At 39.7% G+C, this 14,211-nt stretch overlaps 1 protein-coding gene across 3 annotated transcripts in view; it reads left to right on the top strand.

The window, feature by feature from the left end:
• The first annotated feature begins 891 nt into the window (after positions 1–891).
• The window catches only part of dph1 (diphthamide biosynthesis 1), a 75,677-nt gene continuing 62,357 nt past the window's right edge, over positions 892–14,211 (top strand). The window contains exons 1-2 of one of the 3 annotated variants that reach the window (XM_080006476.1): positions 892–905; positions 5,855–6,004. Coding sequence is in view for 2 of the 3 variants with exons in the window: in XM_080006474.1 (XP_079862600.1) it covers positions 3,319–3,370; positions 5,855–6,004 (202 nt within the window). In the remaining variant the exon portion in view is untranslated. Of the gene's footprint in view, positions 906–3,298; positions 3,371–3,438; positions 3,517–5,854; positions 6,005–14,211 lie in introns of those variants that run through there. The other 2 variants (XM_080006474.1, XM_080006475.1) reach the window with 2 other exon arrangements.

Below are 14,211 nucleotides of genomic sequence, written 5' to 3'. Positions count from 1 at the left end.
TGTGTCAGCTAAAGTCTTATACTGTATGTGTTGGTGGATGTGCCAAATCAAATGCCTGGTCTAGTGCATCACACCAGCCCTCAATGTTATTTTAAGTGGAAAAACATCCGGTCATTCAAAGAGCCTCTGACACATTTCTGCCTGGCTATTCAGAAGTCAGACAAACTGGTGTAATTGCAATTTTGGCGGACAAGTGAAATCCCTGCTTTTGAAGTCATTTGTACTGAATTCTGAATTATGTGATTTTTCTGTCCCCCCACCCCAAGATGTGATGTGCGACACAGCTGGTTCACAATCCAAAAACATTGGCTAGAACAAGTTTGGAATTTCATGAGATATTATCGACAATATTAGCATTATCAACAACAATAGCATCTACCTGCATAACCATTATCTTCAAACACCACAGACTTGCCAATAGGATCTGCTGGTATAGCATACACATTAGTGACTCATTCTATCTTCCTCATGGAACATTTATAGAAACTGGAGTAATGGTCCAAGACACAGGGTTACACAATGCTTCACTGCTGCCCTCGACAATGTTGGCTTCATCACTTGAAATTGAAGAACACTGATGGATGTGATGGCTGCTAGAAAACATGTTTTGGTTTTTTTTCTCTGACCAGCAGGCAGACAACAGGGGCACCCTGTATTAAAGTGTGTGTGTGTGTGTGTGTGTGTGTGTGTGTGTGTGTGTGTGTGTGTGTGTGTGTGTGTGTGTGTGTGTGTGTGTGTGTGTGTGTGTGTGTGTGTGTGTGTGTGTGTGTGTGTGTGTGTGCGCGCGCGCAATGGATATGAATGCAATTGTTGTTTCATAGCTGATCATATCCTGAGATTTTCAACATACTGTAAAATGAATTAGTGGGACCAATCGTCATGAACCTCAGACTATCTTCACCAAGGTTTGAACGCTTGTCATAAAAATAAAAGTCTTTGAGAAACTGAAGAAAAACAAAAGCGGAGTACTGTATCGTGTTATGCACTGTATACTGTATGTTGCACTGGAGGAGAAGGCTTCGTTTCCCGTTCGACTTAAGAGCACAGAGATCATGTTTTTTTTCAGACGCCCGGGCACAATTCATTAACTGCAGTGCGACATTAGTGGCTATTATCCATCGCCGCTCTTTCATTAAACAGATGAATATTTCATTGGCAGCGACATTGCGCATTGAGTGAAGACGCGCTTAAATGGCGCGTCGCACGCAGCGCCCGCGGGGCAGCGCGGCGCGTTCAATTTCATATAAAAAAAAAAAAAAAAAGAGAAACGCGGATTTGTTCTTTAATGAAGACTCTCTATGCGACATTAAATTCATGTTTAGCGAGCGGACATTGCTGCCAAATGCGGTTACGCGGGGAATGATTCCGTATGTAAAAGTTGTTGGTACTCACCCCTTCTGAACATTTTGTAGAACTAGGTGTATTTTGTCTTCGGTCCAGTGAAAATCATCTACGGATATATTCCAGACTTAAACTTCATTTGGGAAGTTTTAATTGCATTAGAGGCTGTCGGGGGTTATTATCTCTGGAGAATGTCAGTTGTCGCTCCTCCGGCTTTTTTCTTACGGTCCTCTCTCCGGAATATTAAACTGTGCTGCAGGAAAAAAAAAACCGCAGATTAGATGGAGATCACCACAACAAGCCTGTCTCCTTTTTTCTTGTTGTTGTTTGTTTGTTTTCCTCCGCAAAGTCTGCCGACGGTGTCTGGAAACTATAGTCAGTACGGATTTCTAAAAATGTGCACGGAGATTGACGATCCCGCCGCAACAACTCCTCTGTGTGCGGACCACGGTGGCACCTGGTAGTCAGAGCAGTCTCCCAAATACACATTTATTCTGGGGTTTTTTTTGAGGGAGGGGGGCTAATTTCCGTTGTCCAATCTAAATGTATCCCCGCGTGACGAACCTCGATAGGTCGGCGTCTTCAAATCGCATCATATTCGTTAAAATCTCTAATTACCATAAGTTATTATTTGGATCCACGGTCCGCCTCTGATGTGGGATTACGAACGCAGAGTTCCTCCAATCCTCCCTAATAACGCGGACTTTGATGCGCTCCTCTCCTCGCAATCCCCCTTTTCCAGCAGTTTCCCCTCCGCGTGTAATTGTTACGTGTCTATTGATCTTGTCTAAAGAGCTTTCGGTTCTCCACGCACAGCCGGGTAGATGCTGTGTGTGTGTGTGCGTGTGCGTGTGTGTGTGTGTGTGTGTGTGTGCGCGCCCCCAGAACAGAGAAAGTATCTGGGATCTGATGATCGCCTCTTCACCGGCTGCTCCCTTCCTCTTCTCTGCTGTGGTCAGCACCTGACAGCAGGACAAGGCTGCAGAATTTAAACTTGTTACCCGTTTTGGGGCTACCACAAATCATTATTATTACGTTATGACTATTTGTGATACAATGCAAAATAAAATGTACAAACACAAAACAATGAAAAAAATGATATATATATGTAAGAACTGTATTTTATTATATTTGTCTCATTGATTTATACTGCTTCTGCAAACTGCTTATGTTTTTTTTGTGTATTATTTTCAGGCATCAGTAGCCATTTCTCACATTTATCTAACTTAGGACGATATACATTTTGTGACTTTGCCAATTTATCAATGTGTTTTTCCAATTTTTCCTGCGTTTACGACTCAAATAACAGACGCGGGATATGCCATTTTGCTACTTCTAAATGTACAACAATTCAACAGAAATTGAGCGGGCAGATTGTGATTGGTTGCGACGGCAGTGGGTGGGGAAAATGGGGAAAACTGCCGCTTTTTATTGGCGAACCTTTAGTCATATTTAGTTATGAACCAGGGTCCAGGTTTTGCAGGTGTTATTTTTTTTTTGTTTTTGTTTTTTTTACTCTCCGTTTATTTATATAACCTTTTACAAAGTCTTCCGTTTGAGACTCTACATAATATCTATCGATCACGAGTTAACAAGACACGAACGTTTACGGAATCTCATACAGTTTATATTGGAGTATATCGTCCTGGAGAAACGCACCAAACCTGTCCAGAAAACATTCCTTGTATATGGAAATGTACCTGACGAACACAACTCTGATTTTATTCGATTGTGATTCTGATATTTTCAACAAAATGCGCTTTCGTATTATTAATAAGAATATTTTTAATATTATTATTATTATTATTATTATTATCGACGTGGTTGTTATTGTTGGGACGTTACTGTCCGTCCGGCTCCAAACGAACAACAACAGATCTCCGTGCATCGGTGCTCGACTCTCTGCACTGCGCTCCTTCTCGATTGGCTCGGTCTTTCCAGTTCTCACGTGTTTTGGAAAGGGGGGGGGGGTAAAACATGGCGGCCCCTGCGAGCGACGTGCAGGTCGTTCCCGCGAAGAGGAACACAGGTAAACAATAAGTATAACACAGCAAAACATATCGGCAAAACACAACGTCGTCTGTTGGAAGGTGGACACGTCGGTTTGATGGGATTTCACCGTTGCGTGCGTAAAACATGGCGAACTTAAGAGATCATTTGTCAAGATGCCGACAGGTTTGTTGATGACGCAACGCCGTTTACTTTCTTGTAATTCTAGCGACAGCAGCGCGCTCTTAAGAATTATTTTTGTAAGGCGTCTGGCGTGTTATTGCCAGCGTGTTTTGACTTGCTGAGTCGGTATGGGAGCGCTTTATTTGATGGATAGGGTCTCACTGTTGTTGCCGTCAGATTATTGACGTTATCACATCTGGCGTATTACTCCAAATAAGCCAACAGTAACGACTGTTATTCTAAATAAACACATTATTCAAAGAACACCGCCTCCCCCGTTCAATTTCGGAGAGGGGTTTTTTTTTTTTTTTTTTTTTTGGAAACTTCGACGTTGGAATTCAATTTTACTTTCGAGTCCATTAGAACTATTTGACAGCATCGCCAATCCCTTTTTAATTGTAATCCTAGCCCCTTTTACGACATGTATTTTGACGTGTATTGATAGTTCAACACATGTTTAGTTGCTAATAACATTGATTGTCGCTCTGGTGCATTGGGGTGTTGCTGTGTAGCAGCATGGGTAGCTCCTGAACAGGTGAACTTCATGCTGGCACATAGAAAGCACAATTCATGTCCCTGGTTTCAGCTGTGTTTTGCCTTCCGTGGCATTCCCAGTGTTTTGCCTTCCTTGGCCAAAATCTCTGCTGCGAAAAGAGTTCTACGGCCTAGATGTTAGCGTTATATGTTAATTGTTTCCAGGTAAAGCTATGGAGAAGTAAGTTGAGTTATGTTTGGCGTGGTAAAGACCAAAGCAAAAAGAAAACCCCTTAGATTTTGTTACAGTTCTGGTCGTTTAAGCAAGGAGACTCTAATTTGAATCATGAGAACAAATGACAACAGTTACATTCAAAGAATCCTGGTTAATAGAGTTTCTTGGACCTTTTTTCAATTAGCCAGGATGCTTTCAACATAATGCCTTCACAGCCAGCGTAAACACTAACAATATAAATAGATTGTTCTACCCTCTGTAAAGTAAGATAAAACACGGAAGGGGATGTCCTGTTGCATTGTTCGCGGTCAAAATGTGAGGAGTGTAAATCGGAAACTTCATTAATTTATAATGCACCTTTTATTGGGACCACTCTCAGGGTGCTACGGAGGAAAAAAAGACAAATGAAGAACAAAACAGAAGAAAATAACAAAAAGAGAAAAAATAATGAAGAATATGATGACAATTCATTCTTCTACTTGCCCAGCCATCCATGTACAGTTCACTGTTAATATAAGTGCCTTGTTGATGACCCAGGTCTTGTACATTTCAGTCTTGTGCAGCACTGCATAACATAATGCAAAATCACTGTACAAATCCTGCTAAAGTATGTTTTACACATGACTATATATCATGTACTGATGGAAAGCATGCACATGAAGTTACTAGCACACTTGAGATTTTAATTTTTGTATTCATTTGGTTATCAGATACATGTACACAATATATATTATAATTTACAGGAATGTATGTTATATATAATATCAGATAGAGAAATTCATAACTTGCTATCTAAGTTTTGGCCATATCTCAAATTGACTGGAGTGAGGAGAGGCTAGTTCCATAAGAAATAACCTTTTATTTTTTTATTGAACATAGTTTGTCTTCAACAGAGAAGTTTATGTAATATTCTGACCTTGTTTCCTTGCCAGATCTGGTCAGAAATTGGTCGCTTGCCCATTTTTCCAGCCTCCAACACATCAACTTAAACAACTGGCTGTTCACTTGCTGCCTCATATATCCCACCCCTTGACAAGTGCCAGTGGAGCAAGATAATCAATGTTATTCACTTCACCTGTCAGTGGTTTTAATGTTGTGGCTGATCGGTGTATACTATATGTCTAAACATAGTCTTAACTGATGACCCAAAACGGAAATTTAGTATACTAGTGTATGCCTGGTCAAAATGTAAGACTTTCTCAGACATTTGAATGACACAAGTTTAACAAAAAGTCAATGATTCTGTCCCTAGCCGCTCAAGCCACTCTTTGTGACTCCGTTGCAGAGCCCTGAAGCCACGCCCCCGGCTGGAACGCTATTTACTGTTTATTATTATTATTATTATTATTATTATTATTAATAATAAAATCTATTAATATTGCACATGTCGCGTGTCTACATTGCACCATATTAGACACTGCACGTCCTTGGGTCCCCAACAACACACCCGCCAGGTGTGAAGTACATTGGATGAATGGTTGTCTGGAAAATGGAAGGCCATGCATTTAGACATAGTTTCCTGCCTTTTTTAGTTAGATTCGATATTTATTTTTAATAAATGTCTTGAGTTTCCCACCTGCTTATAAAAACGATTGCATTGCTAACAGGCAAATTGTTCAACTCTCACTTCAGCACGAGGACCACGGCGGGTGGCCAATCAAATTCCTGATGAAATCCTGCAGGACCAAGAATTACAGAATGCAATCCGTGCCTTACCTGCAAATTACAACTTTGAAATCCACAAGACCGTGTGGCGGGTGAGACAAGCACATGCTAAGAGAGGTGAGGACACTCCACATTACACATTTATTTCAGATGATTGTAAAGGTAATTAGAATTAACTTCACTTTCACCTTCGCAATAGGGTCAGACATCTAATCTGTTGAGTTGTTTTGCACTGAGGCCAGCGCATATATTCAAGGTAAAAGTTTATATAGTAATTTGTACACTATATTTATGAAGTGAAACCTAATCATCTTGCTTTATACAGTCGAAATATTATGTTGTGGTTAAACTCATGACAACCAAAAAATGAACATTTGGGTTTCAGTGCAAATTAATTATAGAAAGAAAAAAAAAAGATACGTTTAAGCCAGGACAGAACTTATTTTTGCGTATCATTACCAACGTGGGGATGGTAGCTCAGGCGGTAGAGCTGGTGGTCTAGTGATCTAAAGGTTGCTGGTTCGATCCCAGGCTCCTCCTGCTAGCATGCTGTAGTGTCCTTGAGCAAGACACTTAACCCCTAATTGCTCCTGATGGCTGCGTCCGTCGGTGTTTGAACAATTGTAAGTCGCTTTGGATAAAAGCGTCTGCTAAATGACTTAATGTAATGTAACGTTAAGAGCATAAAGACCTCATTGCTTCATATATGGCTGAAAAGATGTATAGTTTGACTATAACAAGATAAAAAAAAGTCCAACCTGATTCTGCAAATGAGAAGCTCATGAAGACGACTGCAGGGAAGCTGATTAAAACCGAACGTAGTTGGAATGTGTGAGGGCAAACCTTTTGCTAGTATCTGTGTACTTCTTCCAAACATTTGTGGTGTGCACAGTTCTTGTCTGTGGTGTTCGCTTGCAAGATGGACTCGCTCAAAAGAACATCTAGTATCTGCAAGAAGTTACAGTCGCTGTCCATGTGTGGACTGACAAGATTAAGAACTATTCATTAATTTTAAGGCTGGCTGCCACAAAATAATTTATCATGATAATTATAGGAAATTGTAGGTAATAAATCACAATATCAGCTTTATCTTAATATTTGCTTATTCAGAATCATATATTTAGTAATTTAATTACATGGCAGTATATGGTATACCATGAGCAATTCTAGCTCCAATCCCATCATGAGTTAAGATATGTAATGATGTATCACAATTGTTCACGCATGACACAGTCCAGTACTTTACTAGTACACTACAGTACTTTTTAGTGTGGTGAAGGGACCAACGTGCTACGCTTACAGTAAATGTATGTAATGGTACAATTGCAATAGTTTTCAGTAAAATAATATATATTTACAAATAACAGTCAGTCATAATCCCTTTTGCCTTCCTTCCCTTTTCCTTTATTTTCCCCTTGCCTCTTTTCCCTACTGGGTTTGCATGTGGCAAGGCCGGATAATACAATATTTGGGTAGCGCATGATGCACCCCAGCCTGCCTAGCTTTGCCTTTGATTTGTCATGTTTTTGTCACTTCATATCCTCTCTCTCTGGCCTCAGAGCAAACGTCACCTGAATCACCTTCGATATTTCCCTCTGGGTCCATCTGCTCCTTCGCCTCTAAACTGTGTCTAAATATCACCGGTTGTTTTGAATAGTGGGCTGATTGATGCAGGGTGCGGCGTTCATCCTGCCTTTGTCTCTCACCGGTTGGCTTTTATTGCATATGATATGATATTGGTGCATGGGTAACTGGTATCGGTTGTACTAGGGGTCACTATGGAAGCAAAATATTCTAAAATGACAAGGAAGGTTTAGTCGCAGAACAGTTTGTTGTGTTGTTTTTAATTAAAACACTAAAACACAGGCCACTCATTTGTGATACCACCAAAATTGTGGAAGTGAATTACATCACACATACATATATTAACTGATCGCTAACAATTATATAAATTATAATAATATTATAAAAGGACGAATATTAAAAAAAAATGTTGCCTTTATTGTGGCAATCCAAAAAATGAAGACATCACCTCGCTGTTGTTGTGGCTTTCAATGCAAATTAGGTAAACATCCAACCTTGTTAACTTTAATTTCGCTATCCACAGAATTTTTTCTTTCATCTTTCACCCTCGCATACTGAATAACTGCATTGCATTTGCAAAAAAAAACACACGACGAAAAATGTGCAGCAGCGGAAACAAAAGGCCGGACAGCCACAAGTGTTTGCAGAATCCTTGAATCTATGAAAGCGGTTCCCCAGAGGAACAGTGAAATGGGAGTTTTTTTTTTCCTGTGGTTTTCCAAGGTCTTTCCCCAACTGTTATCAATACGATTATATGTTAGAGTAGTCACAATGTCCATGACCCGTACCACAACCAGAAACATGTGGAGCATTTAATATTTTTGCTGATAGCTTCTATCAGTTATCCCCAGTGCACATTTATTTTCCAAAATGTTGAATTCCCTCCCCAAAAGCTGAATTGGTAAATTTTAACTGGATTTTTAAGTGAACGAGTATTTGGTCGATACATTACAGACCGTACAGGAGTGATACAGCACCACATAGTTCAAATAAACTGAACATACTTCCTCCGCCACTGCAGCCTTTGTGCGGATTGTTGATATTGTAGTGTTGGACAATTTTGGAGAGACAGCATCTCACAGTTCCTTTGTACATCACAGCATGTTTTTTTTTTACGTTGTTTTAGTTCATTCAGCTTTGATTCATTTAGTTGTTGGAATTATTAACAAAGTTGATCTTAAAAACTACAAATATCTGAAGTTGTCCTGCCGCCCAATAAATGGTGCGGCTCACCACATAAATACAGCCTGATCACACCAGCTCTGTTTTTGCTGTGAGTTAATAGTTAGTTTCTAAGAATCTAAGGTATGTTACGGCACTTAGTTTCTATTTCTCAAAATGTACCGACTGATCGGCTGTTTTTCCATCGCGGTCTCTGTTCGCATTTTACAGGCAACGTAACTTTTCTTTACCAATCCACAAATGAAAATGGCATTTCTAGCAAACTGCCGAGCACTGCCTTTTTCTACTGTGTCTGTACAACATGCTCATTTATGTTCTGCATGCAAGGAGGAAATGTCAGTCTCGAACCACATCAATACAATGAGTGGTTCAATGTTTATGTGCTTTGATGATTCATATCACTACATTTTCCAGGTGCGCAGTGCACATGTGTTTCATATAAATTGTGAAAAGGATTTTCTTTCCTGATAGTTACTAAACATATGATCCCATAAGACTTGGTCCTGTGGACTGACGGACAGACGGACGGGGAGTGGGGGTGGACTTTACAATTCTGTATGCAAAGACAGATGCAGGCATCTGCATGCGCACGGATTACAACTAATTTACATTTATTGAGGTCAACCCTGTTGAACCCTGATGAGAGCTTAATTGTAAACCATTTCAACTGAAAGTAGGCCATTGCTCTCATTTTCACTTCCTGTCTGACCTTTAATTTGCTATTTTTCCAAAAGTCGTGAACGTAACCCCATAGTTCTGCATTCACATTATCTTTAGCCAAATCGTCATGAAACCAGTATGCTAATTTGCTGACTTGAGCTTGCTAAATCATTAGCCGGGGCCCCAATGGTGTTTCAGCCATTGTTGGAATATCTTGGGGTTAGCGGCTCACCAGTGATGCAAGACAGCATTTCAGTAGATGAAAAGCTTTTCTTGCCAGTAAATTCACCAGTGTAAATGTACGATACCTGTTGTCTTAAGGCGGTCTCGCAAAGGGATATTGTTAGAACCACATTATCAAATGTTTGGCTATTGAGTCAATTGATCTCTGACAAATTTAGACACACAAGCACACACCACAACCCAGCACTACGCTCACCTTTAAGCCGAGGTGAGTGGAATGGAAACTGCTCACTGCTTCTGTCAGCCATGGCAGTTTGTGTGCTTCTCTGTTAATAAACTCGCCCTTTCTCAGGTAATGACCTATCTCTATCCGTCTAGATGGGTACGTTGGTGATCCCGTAACCTTTTATCAGTACAATGTGCCCTCATTTCTCTCCTCCTACTCCCATCCATCGCTCCATCTCAGGACCGTCCCCACTTGCCAATCTTGGCCTTTTTGTTTTCCCAGGCTTTTATTGTTTGAAGCTGTCAAACGCAGAAGTTGTTTCAAGCCTCGCCATGAAGAGGGATTGTTTTTGTGCCGAGTTTGTCCCTGCTTTGTTGGTGTCTGCTAAAGTGTTGATTGATTTATTGATGTAGGGTGTGACAGGGATTGACAATGAAAAGACTGTTGATGGTTTATTGAAACCAAGCCCGCCGCCGCTCCGTGTTGTGCCGCCAAGCCTTCACTGTGGTGTATCCCATACATTTCTTACATATTTTGTGGCATGACATATTCCGCAAGAGACGAGATTCCATGGGAAATATACACTCAAGGAAAACAATGGATTGCGGACGCTAATAGCACCATGAATTGCGCATCAGTTGCGCACGCTATCTGCAACATCTCAGCGTCTGAATTACCCAAACGAATATTGCACTAATGATATAGCAGGGCAAACACGCCCATAAAGTTTTGCTGCTGAGTGCAATTTGCCCTTGTTTGGCGTTTGATTGCAATTATCGGTTGGGGGACCCTGGGTTTTACTTAGTATTTTTAGGTTTATGTGCAGTGACTATATAACATTTAAATAATATACATCTATAGTACATCTATAATAAAACTCTCCCATACAGTTCATTTATCATTCGACTAAAATGTGTATATTATAATTTTTACTGAAGAAATTCTAGTTCTCACTGAATGTTAATATTACAATGTAGAAATTATTACTGTTTTCATATATTTTGCTCTACAAAGTTCTAGGCCGCTGCACCTGAAATGCCACGGCCTGTGAAGCTGTCCGTGGTGCTACAGTATGAGGTTCGATGCCATCTGTGATTCAATGCCAATTTTGACCACTTTTTCCCTTTATCTTTTAGTTGTTTTTTTAATATCTTTTGAGTTATACTGTATAATATGTTCTATACTATATACATTATATTCTATTATAGGAATTATGTACAATAAGTGATTCAAAGTTTCAACAAGTTGCTTTTGTAGTGCATTTTAAAAACCCCCATGGACTGCTACCCGTTGGAGGCATCATTGCCTTGGGATGCCATTACAGTAATATTGTCAAAATATTATTATTTACAGATTTTCCGTAATCCGGCATCAAACTACAATAATTCAGCCCGATTTTGTCCTTATTTCTTAATTATTTTTAATAACATAAACTTTGAAATTATTTTATTTAACAAACACAATAAATACATGTTATTTCACAAACATAATAAATAAATGTTACCTCAATTAGTATTTTATTGCACTTCTTGTGCAAACAATCTACAACTGACGAACTCGAAAATGAATTGCCTGGAATGTAATACAGACAATATTTATTGGACATTAACATTAATTTGGAATTTGACTTATTATGGAAGGACTCTTCACTATTAAACGCCTTCTTCCTTTTTATTTTAAGCCCGCTATGTTCAGCTGTAGGAAGCTGCATGTACATTAAGTTTCTTTAAAACAACCATCCATGTTTGTTATAGATCACTGTGTTGTCTGTGCAAATAGAGCTGCAGCCACAGTGACGGAAAGTTGACGTTTGGTGCCATATGGGGCAACAATGACCCCATAACGTAATTTTAGTGGTCACGTCTTTCCGTGGATTACATTAACCGATGGGTTACGGTTCCATGAAATCCGAGAAGCCTTGTCGTCTTTCTGTGATTAAATACAGTTTCCTAGTTCATAAAACTCCTCATTCATTCACACAGTCGAGGTGGTGACAACTCTATGTGGACTAATGTTTTCCGATGGGTTACGATTCCATGAAACTGAAAAACGGTTGATGTCATTCCCTTGACTATTTAAAATTTTCAGGATACTATTTTTCTGATTCATTCCGAGAATATGAAACTCATCATGGACTTGGCATATGTGACCCACCGCAGATTTTAGGTACTTTTGGTGCCGTTTCATTTTTGTCGTTCACGTCATTTGAAAGTGGAGAATCGGAGCTTCAAAACAAGGTGTCACTTGTGCGAATCAAGCAAATATTTTAAAAGTTATGGCTTGTTAATGATCAAGTTTTTTCCGAAGGCTCCGCGTCTTGTTCACGGAAGTGACGTCAGCTTTCCTTCTTTGCATGTTACGCCGCCTTCACAACAATGAGTCCAGGTGTCGATAAAACGTGTAAGATTTAAAGGTTGAACTCTATCAAAAGGGTTTAATGTTGTGACTTCACATCACATGGAATATGGAGGAATGATCTTCATCTGGACGGTCGCTTTAATGGAAACCACCGATCGGCGTTGTTCAGCGGGAAACGGAGATTTAACTCAATGGTTTAACATTTATCTACTATTTATAAATCCAACTCGGTTTTGAAAAAAACGTGGAGAGATAAAAAATAAAAAAAAAAACACAAAGGCACACAAATCTGGAAAAATCAAATTTTCTTTCTAGAAAGGATTTTTCAACTTATTTGGCGGCTTGTTTTGAGGATTTTAGAAATGCGCGACAATGCGGGTTTTGCTGCGGTGGGTCACATATTTTGTATCTTACGACTTCCGCAAATCCTGCAAAGTAAGGAGGAACGCCACGCTGCATCTAACACAGGGTTGGATCTGAACAGAATGTCTTTGTTTACGAAAAGACCAAACAGATAGAATATCATCAAATAAAATATCATCATCAAACAGCCCCGCCGACTTCAACCATGTAAGGTGGTACACAGAAACGCACACATTTGCGAAAGTTCGGCTACTGCTGGTTAAATGTTGTCGTTTGTTTCAATAATTCATGCTCCGTATGGAGATCTATTAAGATGAAACTTGAATCACGACATGTCTGCGACGTCCTGGTTCTAACGACACCTCAACCATGTCCGTGGTTGTTCTATTCCAGACCTTAAAGTGCCAAGGAGAATAAAAATGATATTAATAATAATAATAACAATAATTACATAATATTTTTTAACTGTTCAAGATCTTTGTAATGTTCATTACAGGTGTATCAAGTTGGGTAACAAGAATTTGACTGGTATTGCTACCGATTAACTTTATAGAGTATAATCCCGTTCTTGTAGTAGCATTAGCAGAGCCCGCAGGGTCATGAAGGATCCTCACCACCCCAACAACCGACTGTTACAGCTGCTGCGGTCAGGCAAGCGCCTCCGCACTCACAGCGAGAACAGAGAGACGGAGACTGAGTTTTTTCCCGCAAGCCATAAGAACTGTCAATGCTGACCTCACCAGCGGTCCTCACTGAGCCACACACATAGGCTCCTCTACCTTGATGTACTATTATGTAGCATACTGTACCGCATACTGTGTCACTGTTCTGGGTTGTTCGGTGTTACCGTAGTGCTGCACCGTACTGTTGTATACTGTGCTGTATTATCCCACAAACACTACCTCACTTTATTCACATGCCACTTTAATGCACATATCTGTATATACATAATTGCCTATCTCATATGCATAAGTCTATCCCATATATGTAAGTCTATGCCCTTTACCTATTCCATTTTATTTTATTCTATATTTTTATTTTATTCTATAAGTATTCGACTTACTGTATTACGTTTTCGGAATCTAGTGGTCTAGTAGAAAGAAATTTTCCTCTGACATATTGTGTGTAATCACCGGGTGCGTTGCATTACATTTCACTGCATATATGTATGAATGTATGTGACGAATAAACCTCTTGAATCTTGGAGACAACTTAACTGTCAGCTTTCGTTCAAGTTGAGCACTTTTCACTCAATAGGAATATTTGGAACATAAGAACATCTGCTTGTTTCCAAGACAACAGCTTAGGATACTCAATTTAGTCGTGATCAGCCTATGGTTTGATGTGGGGGGGACGGACGGACGCTGTTAGTATTTTTCAAGATGCGATCTCTGACCATATTTTCAATCAATATCAAGTGGAATCCAGATGCCTCATCCATTTTCAACAACTCACGAGACCACACGTTTGGAGAGTCGTATATAGTGCATTTTTTTATCATTTGTTTTGCAGCTCTAATGTTATTTGGCAATGGGCTTACTCATTAAACTGGGCATGCACGTCTTGAACAATTTGGCTAACATTCAATTCGATTTTTTTTGGCTTTCCCTCTCTTTCATTTGTCTCCTGGCATCTCTCTAATTGATTGCATATTCCATTTGCCTCTGTTCCTTGTTTGACCAACGTAATCACAGGACATCTATTTCTTCTCCTGTTCAGCAACCATATGCATCATGGCCTGACTTTCTTTATGTGGTTGAGCTTGATG

Source organism: Zeus faber (assembly GCF_960531495.2).
Source record: "Zeus faber genome assembly, chromosome: 9".
NCBI lineage: Eukaryota > Metazoa > Chordata > Actinopteri > Zeiformes > Zeidae > Zeus > Zeus faber.
Note: the sequence above shows the minus strand (reverse complement) of the source record. Positions and strands in the feature narration are given on the sequence as shown.